Source organism: Prosopis cineraria, unplaced genomic scaffold (assembly GCF_029017545.1).
Source record: "Prosopis cineraria cultivar Desert tree isolate PC_DT_omini unplaced genomic scaffold, ASM2901754v1 PC746, whole genome shotgun sequence".
In the NCBI taxonomy this organism is placed as follows: Eukaryota; Viridiplantae; Streptophyta; class Magnoliopsida; order Fabales; family Fabaceae; genus Prosopis; species Prosopis cineraria.
In genome coordinates, this window is record NW_026556071.1 from 26,941 (window position 1) to 42,787 (window position 15,847).

The following is a 15,847-nucleotide window of genomic DNA, read 5'->3' on the forward strand; positions in this document are numbered from 1 at the left end:
GAGCTTTCCACATTTTGCACCATAGACATCTACCTGTGTTCCCTGTCCTCAATTTTAAGCTTTTATATGTTTGCACTAGTAGTGAATTTTTGCTAATATATTTAATCACGGTAAAAAATCATTTATGTCTTCTTTTGTTTTGAAAAAATAAAATAAAATACAAAGAAAAGTATCGCATCTTCTAGGCTCAGTAATTAATTTAATTTGCTATACCATGTACATTTTTACTAACTTCTTTTAATGTTCGGGGACTTCGTGCCTGTTTAGACATGAGTTCATAATCAATTACATGAACGAAAATATGGTTTTAGTAAAAAAAAAAATATCAAAACACCTCCCTTTTTCTATAATATATAGTCTATAAGATAAAGGAAGTACCTTATCCTAATCGATTTTACAGTGTTCATTTACTGCTTATCAAAAAAATTTTAGCTACCAGACATATTTTCCAGCTGTCCAGCAAGTTTCAATAAGCTATAGTATTATCTATTCTGTTTGCGAGGATGAATTTCAATAGATATTGTGTCACATGCATTAAAAAATTCTTATTATAATTATTATATAATTTTTTATAATTAAAATCATGTATGTATGTTAAATAATTATATAAATATTAAATGAATTATTATTATATATAATTTATTTATTATTATTGTATGTTTGGATTATTTAATAATAATATATATAACTTTATATTTACATTTTAAAAAGCATTGTCTTTTATGTAATTGCACATCTATAATTGATTTGACTAAATAATCTAAATATTTTTAATTTTGTTAAAATTAATTTTATGTTATAATATAATCAATTATAATAATTAATTTTTTTATAATCAATTGCATTCAACTGCAATATAAACAGGCCTCCCTTGTTGCCAAATGCAGAAGTTTACTCCTTAAGCTCCATACCACTCCAAAGTCATCTCTCGAGTCACAGTGGGGAAATGTAATTTAAGTGAGGTTTTTATAACACAATACTGCCTGTTTAAATTAAAGGCCGAAACTAATAGAGACATTAATTAACAGAATGGGAAATTATAGTTTTAATTATATTGATCAATTAATAATCAATTCGCTTCAATGGTTAACAACGTAAAAAGTGCGATAACTTTTCAAATAAATTAGACACGCGGGGCTTTCACGCTCCAATAGTTGGCCATTAATTCAGACAAACACACACACACACACTAAATATAACAAGTAGAATCAATTTATAAAAACGAATCCTCGAATTAATATAGAAATATATTGTCTGGTCAAATTAAGATATTACTTCCATTTGTACTAATCACATAGCTTCAGGGTCTTAAAGGTAATGAACATATCATTGAGGCATAATAATATAAATAGTAGTAAAAATAATAGTAGTGATCGTAGCAGTAATGATAATAATAATGATAACACTAACTGGCATGTGTTTGAAGCTTCAAACAGACTGATCTAGTATTTCCTTCTGTCCAGCACAATAGTACGTGGACGAGTCAATGAAATTCATAACAAAACGTATTTTTAATATTGGGCCATAGGCTCTAGACAAATCTCCTAAACCTAGCTCGTTGACCACCAAATGATCACAGTAAGTCAGTTGTAATAATTGTCCAACATTGTATGCATGGCATTGCTTCGAGCAATCAATGAGTTTTATAATCTGAATACCAAGACTGGAGACGAATAATTCATAATAGCTATCACTACTAAATAAGCCGAGCACTAACCAATAAAAAATAAACTTTGATTATTCTACAAATATGATTCTTACACACGTAAGAAAATTTTACCACCCATGAATTTAAAACGTTAATGAAATTGCAAAACTCAGCATATTTATACTCTGCAGAAAATCCAAAAGCATAGAATCCAGAGAACTTGATGATATCATTATGTACAACAGTTTCAGTGGTTGGATTGTTCCAGAGAACTTGGATGACCGGAACATTTGCCACTTGCATGCGTGGATATCAATTCTTAGAGCATGCCAGCTTAACATCACCATTAATTTATGGTACAATTATATAAATACTAACTGCCATTAGATTAGATTTCTATATACATATAGCCCATACAAACGTCCGGGAGTAAAACATGGAAATTGCAGGACATAGAAGTATATAATTGTAGGTGTGGGTACTGTTGTAAAGGTTGACTTATAGAGAGATTTAATTTGGGGAAATTATCATGTGGTCCATAACTGTATATGCGGCACGATCGATTATTCAATGATGTCTCTGCGGAGGAATACATGACATAATTAGGGGGGGGAAACAAAATAAAGCATTCACAAAGGAAACATTTACAGGCATCACTCTGCCATACAGTCTTTAATTTCTGTTGAATATATACCATGAGCATTTTGGTATCGATGCGTTTAATGCAACGTGAAATCGAAACGTCTTTATCTTCTGGATGTATTCGCTTGAACGTTTCTGAGGGTTTGTAAAACTGATAAAGACCAACCAATGTTTATTTATTTCCCCTGTATTATAGACAATAACATTGACTTCATGCATGACTTAAGTTATTGTGATTATGGCCGTATATTATTTGGTTCAGCATGTCAACACATTCAATCGATCAGCTTCCTCGCCACTTGCTAATTTTTAAAAAGAAGCACTAATTATGATCACCATTTTATTTCCAAGCTGCTGCGTGCGGGTCCGCTATCAGTTAAGGCAATTATTTGGGTTTCATCATCTCAGTTGATTACTTATACATGTAAATATAATATACATATATATATATATATATCAGATTAAACTCGCTTCCAATCTTCGCTTAGAATTAAAAAAAAAATCCTTTTATAAAAGTCGTGTGATGGAGTGAAATGCCTGTCTATAGATTAAATATTGTCGATGGTCATGATGGAAAAGCTCATGGATTGCGTCTATGTATGATAACTATTCTAAATATTTAAACTCATAAGAAATCAAACCTCTGTATCATCATTAATGGTCTTGATAGACATAAAGTTGAGTTCAGTGTCATAATCATATACGCCAAACGAACGTTTCGACGTTATGATGATGGAACCTTTTGTCAAGAAAAAAGAACCAAAAACAAAGAAAGAAATAGCAACTGTGTTATGAAATATGATATTAGGTTCCAATGGACCACGCATGTCTTATCATAGTTAAAGCTTTCATGTTCTGAGAACCGCCATGAATATTGCCAGGACACATGATCTGTTTCCGTTCCGTTCATCTGAGGGGGAAACATATGCTCAAAAGACCAAGCCTGCATGCACATATACGTGATAAAGCACCCTTGTATCAGAAAGTTGATTGTAAGATTATTCGTGCCTGATAATTGAACTTTCTTGAAGGCCTACTTGCACGTGACAAAGATTAATACCTTAATTATTATTGCACGCGTCACCGTAGATGCTCAAGTTGTATTATATAAATACTGTACATATGTAACTGTTGACCAGTCAGCCCTTTCATAACTCAACAAGCATCTTTACATTTTTAATTAATAAAATTATAAATATGAAGCAACTACACTAACAAAGTTATCAGTGACGCATTTTCCCCTTTTTTAAACTACAATTATTAATGTTGGTGGAATCTATTCATGTTGTAGCACTGACATATATACGTGCTTGTTGCCGTTGGGAATTAAGGTGCTCCAGTCGTATACACTGAAGCAATATTGCGTCAGGTACAAGAATTTGAATTGCAATTTTTTTGTCCTCGATGACGGTGTACCTAATTATTTTTGACAATGACATGGTTCTCTTTTTGCTTCCATCCTTCATGGATCTTTCCATTTTTAGTTGCTGCTGAGCAATTACAGGGCTTTCTGTTTTTATAAACAAAGCCAGCCCAATTTAAAGCCTTGTTTGTACAAAAGAGGGCAGAAGCCCAATTTAATGCATTTTATTTGGACCCAGTAAAAGATAGCCCAAGTAAAAGCAGGCCGGACGCCCATAACACATACCCTGTATGACACGCGCAGAATCGAAAAAAGTACGCCCAAAACGCGTATTCAGGTTTAGCCCCGAGGAAACGCGTATATACGTAACTATTGGATCTTGTGCGCGTATAAATGTCAATGGCCGAAAGTCGAAAGGAAGATGAGCACCGAAGCGGACCTGTTCTTGACATGTCAATGAAATAACACTCCTGTTCAATATTGCCAGTGTTCTGTTGGTCCAAAAAAAAAAAAATTGTTGCCAGTGATCTGTTCCCACGGAATTAACCACGTTAAGAACTGCACGAATAACAATTGAACTCGTTCTCTTTCAAAATTTCAACCATTCTATCATCTTTGTTTCATGAAAACGCACGCTGGCGGCAAGTTACCTACAATTGAATTGAACGTTCCCGTTCATACATATTGACCATAGAGTTACTGTATATAGAAGCCACTGAGCCTAAATATAATCGGCCTCTTTAATGTTAATGTGATAGAAAACGAAAAGAACGAAGGATTATAGTACAGAAAATTATCAACAAATTAAAAGGGATTATTGCTGTCGAAGGTGAATCTCCTCAAACATTAAAATATGGTTAAAATAGAGTGCAAGATCTAACATCGAAACTATTTTCATGGAACCAAACTGTGAGGTAAAGAATTGAAAGAATACAGAACAAGGTTAAACACAAAGGCAAATGTATCAGGTGAAGGCGGGTGCCATGTTTGCGAGCAATAAATTCAAGTCATTCTGGAGAGGCGTCAAGTTAAGATCCAAACACAGAACCCTGGTGCTATTGGATCGCTTAAGAACAGGGACCCTGGCAACGACGTCGTCCACTGGGTGCGTATCATGGTGAAGAGCAGCCCTGTGCTTCCTCATGTGGCCTCCGAGTGCTTGGCCCAGCGAGAATTCCATGCCACAGACGGAGCACTCGTGCATCCTGGGTTTGTTCCCTAACCTCAGAGATTTGGCCTCTGCTTTCAGGTCTTGTTCGCCACCCTCCAACTTAGCCCTCTTGTGGCTAGCCCTGTGCCCTCCCAGCGCCTGAAACGACGAGAACTTTCGCTTGCACGTCTTGCATTCGAATTCTAAACCCTCAGCTTTTGTTTCTTGACGAGCATGGTGAGACAACAGCATCAGACAATTGGCCACGTCCATTCTCTCGCAATCTCTCTCCCTCTTCATGCCTTCAAATCTCAGCGTTAATTTATGTCTGTGAGAATGAGATTCGATATGTACTGTATTGTAATGTGTGAGCAGAACTTGAGAGGTGGACAGCTATATATAAACGGTAATAGTTAAGAAGAGTACGTAGTCAAGGAGTGTTTGACTGGTTTAAGTTTCGGAGGCTGTCCTGTCCGTCTCCGTTCAAACGATGCTGCAAACGTGGCAGGGGGGGCTTTACGTGAGGACGAGAATGCCCCTTGGAATGGAATGTTGTTCGTGAATGAATGACCGTCCCTTCATGTTGACCCCGGGAATTTCGATCACGTGGGGCTTACGCTCGCGTCTAGAAGGAGCGCGTGGGACCAAAACTGTTGTTTCCGTGAGCTACTAGTGTGAAGAGTTGAGTATGTCTTTCCGAAACTTCGATGCTCGGTGAGAAACCTCGTCGCATTCGGACACCAATTCATTCAAGTTCCATAACAACAGCTTGGGCTTTGACATTTACAAGTACTAATCTGGTGTGCTTAATTGAGAATACACGCGCGCATTAACTGCTCTGTTAGCAGTCTGCGGGTGGATGGGCGCGTTCCAATAGTAATTAATTATTAATTAATTAAATAAATCTAATTTCCCTCTTCACACTCAACTACGCGCCTCTGCTTCTGCTAGGCTTTTCAAGCCTGGATGTCGACACTAGTGTGAATCGACTTACCATGGTTAGGTATGGCAGCCAATGTAATCCGAGGAAGCATTCAACTTCAACGTGATATTATTTGAGTCTCTCTCTCTCTCTCTCTCTCTCTCTGGTCTCCATTTGCGTTTAGTTTCCCATGGAAAGTGTTAAACAAAATCAGGGATAATGGCTGAGTCACCCAGAGAACCAGCCCCCGTAATCTCCTAAACCTAAAATGGCTCACTTGTTAGAAACTGCAGCGTCACGTTCCATCAAACTTCCATAGCTCTCAAGGGGTTAATATTGCAAGCTTCTTCGCAATGGTGCCCTGTGAAAATATCCTCATTACGTGTGAGACGGTCTTCAAGTTCAAACAATATCATGTCATTATCATTAATTTAGTCTTAATGTCAGTAACTTGAGGCCGTATTACAAATTTATTATTTTATCAAGTTAGTTTTTCAGCGATTTTGAAGTCGTTAGAAATCCAAGTTGTGTTATATGATAGTGTTCATCAGTAGCTAAAATAATGGTAGCTAAATAATGATTTACTATGAACATTGGGATGCCTGGATTAATGAGGATTTAGATTTAATTTAAATTTAAATCTATTTTAAATTATAATTTCTTTATAATTTTAAATTTCATTTACATTTAATTATTTAAAATTCTAATCACTTCAAACATATTATTTTCTTCATATTTTCATTGTTGATACCTCAATAATTCTCATATCTTTTTTTATCTCTTGTCAATTAAAAAATTAAATTAAATTTTTCATTTCTAATCTTTTGTTTTTGTTTTAAATCTTAATTTATTTCTCTTCTTCATTTAAATTTTTTTAAATTTATCAAATAAATAATTTTAAATATATAAATTTCAAATGCAAGATTTTAAATTTAAAATAGAAATATAAATTCATCAATCCAAATACCAAATAACATTCAGCCCCGTGTAATCGCAATCAAATTGTGTGATGCGCTTTTCCAAATAGATGCAGCGTGTATTTGGATAACATGTTTAATTGATTATTTGTGGTGAATCCATTTTTGGGCCAAAAATTAATTTTTTTTTGAAAGTTGAGAAACTGAGCTTTTGCGAAAAAGCTAATAAAATATGTTGAAAAAAATTATAAAAAAAGGCTCAAGAAAAAATTATAAAGAAAGCACATAATTTAATAAAAATAAAACCAAACTCTTTCCCTTTTTTTTAATAAAATTTAAACTTTATATCCTCAAAAAAGTTGCTATCATAAGTTCCTGTCAACCATTACCTTTCACTTAACATTTACTATAAAACTAATTCAAGTAAAATATTAATTAGTAGAGGAAAATTAATTTAAAATTTAGAGTTACGACAAATATTGTTGTAAAGTTCTATAGAGAGAGAGAGATTTTGCATCATTTGTAACAGTACTACATTTTCTATGTTGCCAAAATTTTAAGGCAGTACTTAACATTTTTGTCAGACATGGCTCATACTCATAATGTCATTAGAGATCAATTTGTACACTATCATCTTCATTAGTTATTATAAAATTGATATTTGGTATTTAAGAATTAAATATTTTTCTTTTATTAAATTTATTTGAACTAAGATATATTGAGTTATTTATTTACGTAAATTAAATTGTTAATATTAATATAATTTAAATTTTTATAATTAATCATATATGTAGTTTAAATAATATATTTTACTTCTTAAATAAAATGAAACAACTTTAATAATATTAGATACAAATTTATCAATAATTTAATTTTAAAAAGTAATATCCTTTATGATAATTTATACAGTTAAAATTGATTCTAAAGAAATTATTCAAATATTTTTAATTCTGTTAAAATTAATTTTAAAAACTTAGCATCCAAACAAATTATGTTATAACATAATTAATTATGATTAAAATTTATTACTTAATTAATTATTTTTTATAATCTATTATATCTAATTAAAATTCAAACAGACACGCACGCGTCTTATGTTGTTCAAGAATATACTATGAAAATACCCATTTGTCATTTAAAAAAAAAAAAAGAAAGAAAGAACAAACTATGAAAAGGCTGTAATAAGATTGAGACGGCAGCAGAAGGGAGGATTGACTGATTAAGCGGTTTGAAAGCAGACACCGCAATTATGAAATACAGCGGCAAAAACGGGATTGTCATGATATGTTACACACAACACGATTACATCACTCCTGGGGTCAAGGTATTACACTTGTTCTTCATGCAAGCCAATTTAGGTACCATAGCGTAACTAATTCTCACTGCTTTTTAACATGTTACTCTATAGTCTATATTATAATAGGCTTAATAATGCATGCGACATTTATTTGGATTAAATGATGCAAGTCAATCATATTTTTTAAACCCAAAAAAAAAAAATGCACATGCTTATTTCGCTATTAATAATTTATATTATATTTGACTGTATGTGTATTTGGACATGAGCTAAATTTATTATTTCAGTAATTAAAATTATGTGGTTTTGAATTTAACTCAAATTTAAATTTTACCTCAATCTATTTATAATTTCAAGTCTTTTATAAATCTCTATCATTTTAAATTTTAATGGAAGCCTCTCTTTTCAATCATGTTTGTTATTTGACTTCGTCGCCTTCTTGATTTTGACATTGCTATGTCTAGCCGACATCCATCGGGATCGTAGGCAATGATCGAGATTGAAATGTCAGCGTTGATTGAGATCTAACTATTGGCAACAACCAAGATTGAATAGCCAACATCCACCAGGACCCAACAGCTTACGTTGTCAACAATCAGATCGTTGGAAATGACTGGGACCAAACTGCTAACCACAACTAGGATTAGATAATTGATGTCCATCAAGACCTAACGGCCTACGTTGATAGGGATAAGACAGTTGAAAATGATTAGGACTAAACCATTGGTGACGATCGAGAATAGATTGTCGACTTCAACCAAGGCAGATCCAGAGTAGATGGCTAGCCCTTACTCAAATCAGACTGTTGGCTTTGACTAGGACAGTATCGCTAGCAACAAAGGTACCAAAAATTGGACCAATCATTGAACCGATCAAGCCAACAGGTTACGGGTTAATAGTTCAACCTGGGTTAAACCGGAGGACAAACCGATCATAATTAAAAAAATACAGTTTAAATAAAAAGACATTAACTATGAAAATATTCAACCAAATCCAAGATTAATCTCTAATATACGATACAAATACAACAATAATTATAAAACTACAACCACCTAAAAGTCTAACAATAATAAAATATAACTTTCTAAATATTCATTATTATAATTATAATTTACAACTTTTCAATCATTAAAAAGTTCAAAACTAATCATCACTAACACTAAAATCATCAACAATAACAGTCATAATTTATAAATGCTAAGCCAACAATCAGACAAATAAACAACAATAAATAATGAAAGATTAAAATAATTAAGGCACAATTAACTTAAAAGAATACTAAATATTTTAAGTTTGAACTTACAGTTAAGGCCCTTCATTCAAAGTTCAAATTACAGACAATAAAATCTAGTGTAATTGCCTTGCCCTCCATTGTCTCGTTTTTTTTAATTTTCAAGCTGATTTTTTTATTTTTATTTAGTTTTTTCAATTTTAAAAAAACAAAAAAATAAAAAACTAACCTAGCTAACCCAGCAATCTAGCTATTGAGTTATCTCAGATTGATCCCGGGTCACACCAGATTAATGGCTGGTCGATTTAGGTGAAAATTCAGACCAAAAAAGAGACCATGTCATCGGTTCACGGGTTAAACCGGCCAATCCGGTCTGAGCTTCCATACAATGCTGGCGATGACTAAGACAAGATCTTTGACATTGATCAAGACCAACCTCTACTGCCTGATGCTAGTTTGCCATCATTATCATCATTTGATCTGGCCTAGTGCCTTGATCTAGTTTGAGTCTGCTACCACTGTCCAGTGCGGTCCATCCCATTTAACTAGTGTCAATTTGTTGTTGTTGCTACCACCGCCATCAGGAATTGGTTTGTGGTTAGCGTCTTCAATTTGTTTTTAGCATCTAATGCCAAACGCTACTATTAACAAGAAATGTTCTACTGTTGTCATCTAGATTCAATACGTAACACTCAAACTGTTGTAATCATCCTGTGCTCATCCTTAGTCGTTGTTTGGGATCAAACTGCCAATCGAGATTGGATCACTAACATCATTTGGATTTGGACTGCTAGAGTTGGTTGAGATAAGGTCGTCACCCCTGATCGGTAATGAATCACCTACTTTGATTAAAATCGGACCGTTAATATTGTTTGAATTATCTCTAAATTCAAACATGAAATTTGAATTTTAAAATTTTATTTAAGATTCATACAAATATTATAATTTAAAATTTTTTATATCATTTAAATAAAAAAAATTAAAATTTATGTATTTTAAATATGAGATTTCAAGTCTAAATTTTTAATTCAAATCTATCCATTTAAATACAACTTTAATGATTTCAGAGGGGCCATAGGCCATTGCCCATAACGAGGGGCCAAACACGTACCCGAACCTCAGTCTAACGTGGATAATTCTGCGTAAGCCAACCACGTCTGAGACAATTTACTACATTTTCAAACGATTGACATGAGGATCGAGTCAATTTATTTGGCTGACAGTAAAAAAATTATCAAGGTCTGCTTGTAGTACATAATAGACTATGTAGAGAATTTCATTGACTGACAAAGTTTTAAATTTAGTGAATATTCGATTAATGTCTGCGTTTTGAGTAGTTAGCACTTAAAACAAGAAAATGTCGTGCTGATGACTAACAGCAGCATTCTCTTGGATCAAAGAGTTCAGGGTGAAATCACGTCACACCTTGATCATCCAATAATTCAAATGTATACCTATGTGATATGCCTACATGTGCGTGTTATTTAAATACATAGAAGTCTTGCATATAAAATTCGAAGCGGAATATGAAAAACAAATTAAATTGGCTTTGAGTTCCACAAACCTAATTATTTTAAAAATTAAAATTTGATGACCTGAAAGTTCTTGTAATTTATTCAATATTGATCCAACTCAATGAACACAAATTAAAGGTTTATGGGCTTTTTTTTATAAGAATAATAGAGGTTCTTGTCATTTGATCAAGTGATTGATGATTCATATTGTATAACGGCAATTTAGGTAAGAAAAAAATATACCAAGCACTCCTCTCAATGTTTTAAAGGAGATATTTTTTTTAGCATCGAGGAAATCTATTCCTTATATTTACAGAAAAATATTATTTCCTTCCTCTTAAATTATAGGGCACATTTGAAAGAGTTTCTTTATCTTAAAATATAAGATACTTTGAGTAAATTATAATTTTATTAAATGTATCAATTGTAATATTACATGTTCTCTCTCTATAATTGATTTCTATCACTTTTCTTTTTAATATATTAAATGATGAGTATTTTAAAAAGTTTATATTTTTATTTTTAAAAAAAAGATTGTTAAGTATTTTTAAAATTTTTTTTTTACATATGAGATTATATCTAAAAGTACTTTATAATTTAAAATAAAGGGAATAACATTCACATCTCAACTGATGTTCCCCCATATAATGCGAATAGTCTTGATAAAATGGGCGCGCAAGACAATTAGGCAAATGATAGTCTATAACTTGCATGAAACAGAAGTTAGAGGCACATGTGGAGTTTTAATTTAACTAGTTAATTACTGGTTGTGTAATGTTAATTCTAAATCGCGCGGAGGATATAAGAGGAAAGAAGAATCGTGCTGCTTGGCCAATTTAAATGCTGTCAAATAATATTGCGTACTTCTGAGGTCAAAGTTGTAATTAACTTATAACCACACACCATGATACAAAGAAATGAAAGAATTCCAATAAAAATACAAAGAGTAAGGCCAGGAGGGCATAATTTTACAGAGAGAGAAGAATGAAAGAATGGAGGGGAAAACAAAGAAGAGAGAAGCAGGAGGAGATCATGAGCACAGGGAGAGATTGAGCTGAGGAGCCCTGTCTCCGAAGAGGAGGTTGAGGTCATTCTGGAGAGGGGTCAAGTTCAAGTCGAGGCACACCACCCTCTTGCTGTTGCACCTCCTGAGAACCGGCAAGCAGGGGACGGCCTCCTCTGTGACGGCGGCTCTGTGCTTTCGCATGTGGCCTCCGAGGGCCTGTCCCAGAGAGAATCGCTGGCCACAAATAGAGCACTCGTGCACCGATCTCGCGGGATCGGGTTTGTGGGGCTGGGCTTGGGAATCAAGCCTGGGCTTCTTGTGGCTGGCTCTGTGACCTCCAAGAGCTTGAAAGGAAGAGAACTTGCGGTTGCAGGTCTTGCATTCAAATTCCATGCTGTGGGGCGTGATTGGGGGAGGGAGAAGGGAGAGGGAAATAGCGAGATCCAAGGCGTGAGGAGGGTGTTGCTGCTCTCTGGCTCTCTTCATAATCGCAAGTGATGAGAAAAAGTGGAGAAGGGGATGGGGTATTTATAGAGAGCGTGTGTAAGGCAGTGAGAGGCATGAAGAGAGTGCTGCTTGCCTGGAAAGTTGCAACTTGCAACGCGAACAAGGCAATCGCGTGTGCGTGTGAATGGTCAATGGAGAATGGAGGGTCATACGTTTGACTCTTCGTGCGCCCACACTTTCTGATGTGCTTTTCGGCTATGGAATTGGAAAACAAGTGGGGCCACCAACACTGTTTTTACTTGGTTCCAGGAAATTGGACAAAATGTCTATTTTTTTTAAAAAAAAAATTCAAATCCAACGAAAGCGTTGGGTATCAAATGAAATAGTGGTAAATCATGGGAACAGTGAGGAGTATAAGATTAACATTTTAGGAGCTGTTTGACAACTTATTCTGTGAAAATAGTTTTCTTCTTTAAAATAAAATAATAAAAAAATCTATTTAATAATGTATTTTTAAAAATATTTTAGAGAATAATAAAATAAAATATTATTTTAGAGAATAAAAAAATAAAAATAATTTTTAGGTATTCTGAGATTATTATTCTGAAAAATAAAAAAATAAAAAATATTTTTATTATTTTTGTTTTCAGAACATATTTTATAAACATCAGTTTTTAAAATAATAAAATAAAAATAATTTCAAACAATCCCTTACATTCTCATTTCTATCCCCAGATTTTGTCACCACACTTGTACATGTTCTGAATTATAATAATTTACAAATTTATAAAATATCATAAATTTTATTGTGGGAAACAATAATTAATCTGTTTTTCATGGGAACAATAGTTTACAAATGTTATAATAATTAACAAGTAACATTCTCATTCCATGGGAACAGTTAGGGTGCAGACATTGGATATGAAACTGACACTTTATTGTTACCCTGGATCATTTCTCTCTTTTTCTTTTTCTTTTTAATTTCTAATCTCTTCAACTAATGTTAGACATTTGGTTGATCTGTCACATTATTCAAAGTTGGCGCTTTAAATTGTGGATGAAGAGGGAGGGTTACGGACATAAATCACCTTCGCAGTTCATTGATTACACTGGCGGTCAGACATTTTGTAACATTACTTTTGAGCTTAATCCTGGAGCTGCGTTCTTTGACTTTGACTATTAGTTGCATCAAAAACATCGTCTAAGATATGAACACTTGCAACTTTTTCTCTCTAGTTAATTTGTTCACAGATCTTGCTTTTCTAAGGAGGCATAAAGCCGTTGGTGCAAGCATAGCTGTCACTGATTCTTCAAACTTCAAACTTTTCAACTAATTAATCAATCCAATTAGGCTGTGTTTGCGTCAGTTCGATTACCTCCTGACGACTCTGTTATGTCTTTAAGGACTCCACTCTGGAATATATCAACCCTCCATTTTCTTTTTTGGCCAACAACATTTCAACTCTCCAAAATGCCCCAAATCTCGAGTCGTCTTGAAATTATCATGGTAACAATATATTTTTTTTACACAACAACAAGTTTTTTTTTAAAAAAAAACAGAGCGTCAAAAAAGAAAAAACTGAAATTTAGGTGCTACCTTTGACGTGGATGTAGGAATCAATACATCATTCTAATATCACCATCATCTATTCAATGTTCACATGATTCACGAATAATAAATAGTGCAACTCGTTTTAAATTCTGTGTAATCTCTGATATACGCACATTTTAATATTTTTAATGTAGTTTTAAATGTTAAGAAAATAAGTATATTATTTGAAAAGCATAAATATAATGAAATATAAAATGTATACGGCCTTACACTAATTATTAAAAAAAACGCTGCAATATACATTTCCAATTCCATGACTTTTTTTTTCCCATTTTGTAGTTTTCTTTCATATTTTATTAGGCTATGGACAACTGTTTCTATTTTTCAATATCTCTCTACATAAATTATGTTAAGATTTGGACGTTAACAAATAAGTTGTTTTCATTGTTAAAGACTGTAAATCATGATCTTTTTGCTGCGTTGCGAAGAAAATAAAATCTGTGTTTGATATTTAATGGCAAATGTAGTCAATTGCGCTTTGTCAGGGTTTGATTGAACTTTAGAAGTTTGAAGTCTGTGTTTGACAGTACTGTAATTACAGCAATGCCCTATCAGTCAACCAAACCTAGGATCAAGGATGAGATAATATTGCCTTGGCCGGCTTAGTGGCTACGTCATTGCTTAATTCACAAAGAGACGCAATTTGTAAGGACATGGAGAAGGAACATTTGAAGAAAAAGGCAGGCAGTAACTTCGCTAAATTAAAAGGCTCCACACTAAAGTCGGGGGGAGAAAAACAAAAACAAAAAAAGTAGCTTGGCCATTGGCCAGTACATTAACTACCTCTATTACATATATATACAGCATGATGGGAGTACCGATTGCCCCCTCCGGTCATTTCATGGCAAATAGACTATCGTGCTACGGAAAAATTTTTTTTTTAAAATACTATATTTTAAAAATTATTTATCAAGATATTATAAGTTAAAAGTGGCCTGAGAAACACCAAGTTTTAAATATTTTCTTACATTTTTTATGTGCAAAAATTGATTTCTATCTTAGTAAATTTATATGTCAGATTCTTCCTCACTTTTTCTCTTCTCTCTCTCTCCTTCATGTGGTCCTACTTTTATAACTCAAAAAAGTACGCATAACGGAGGATGGATTCAAGACAAGGTAAAGAAAGACAAAGATTTCACATGGTAGTACCTTTTTTTTGTCTTTTTCGTGTCAAAAAAGTGAAATAATATAATGGCAGAAAATAAAAGAAAAAAATCATGGACAAGCAATTGTGAAAATCGATGGCTGCCTACATATTCTCCAACTCGGCTTCTACAATACCCAGTTATAAGTGGAAAAAAGCTCCACTTCCTGCGTGCTCCGCCAACTTTACCTTAATTTTTTTTAATATTGTTTATTGAGATATGACATTACGCTACAAGACGTGTATGAAAATATATGTAGTATCAAGTCTTGAATTAAATAGGTTCATGGAACATATTTTTGTGTATATTGTTCATCAGCATGTGCGTTTTTTCTTTCCCTTATTTCATATCATGCATGTCCACAGTTAATAAGCTTTCAAAATAAATATAAGTTACACAATTGTTGCATGAATTATCCTTCTCCTTTTCTTCATCTTCTAGCATTGCATCTTCCTTCTCCTTTGCTCCTTTTTTCAATAAGTGTTGCATTTGTCTCTTCTTACCTCTCAAAAATCTTACTCATTTTGACACTAGATTGAAGAAGGTAAGTACATCTATCATATGATTTAATATTTTGATTATGATAAAAAGTGTTTTATTTTTCATGTATGTTTAAAATTTTTTTATGCATGTAAATATTTATCTTATTGTAATCTTATTGTGTGTTTGATAATGTTATGACTGTAGTTTTAATTTGATTGCAAATTTAGTTTTTAGATTTCATTTGTTGTGTCTTATGATTATAATTTTCACTTGATAGAAATTTATCTTTAAATTTTGGTTTGACACAATTCATTTCAATTTAATCATTTAAATTTATGCCTTCATATTTTAAAATAAAATTATAAAACAAAGTCACATTTTTTGCTTTTCCCTCTCACTCTCCAACATTTTGCTTCTATTTGATTAAACACTTAGCGAAAGATTCAAAGCCCAAGAAGATGAATGTTAGT

General features: G+C 33.0%; 2 protein-coding genes across 2 annotated transcripts; both read right to left on the reverse strand.

Moving 5' to 3' along the window:
* Nucleotides 1-4,358: 4,358 nt before the first annotated feature.
* LOC129298222 (zinc finger protein ZAT11-like) lies at nt 4,359-5,145 on the reverse strand. The gene has a single exon (XM_054936608.1). The coding sequence runs from the start codon at nt 5,101-5,103 to the stop codon at nt 4,618-4,620; it is 486 nt and encodes a 161-aa protein (XP_054792583.1). The 5' UTR covers nt 5,104-5,145; the 3' UTR covers nt 4,359-4,617.
* Nucleotides 5,146-11,508: 6,363 nt separating this feature from the next.
* On the reverse strand, nt 11,509-12,176 carry LOC129298223 (zinc finger protein ZAT11-like). The gene has a single exon (XM_054936609.1). The coding sequence runs from the start codon at nt 12,174-12,176 to the stop codon at nt 11,715-11,717; it is 462 nt and encodes a 153-aa protein (XP_054792584.1). The 3' UTR covers nt 11,509-11,714.
* Nucleotides 12,177-15,847: the final 3,671 nt, after the last annotated feature.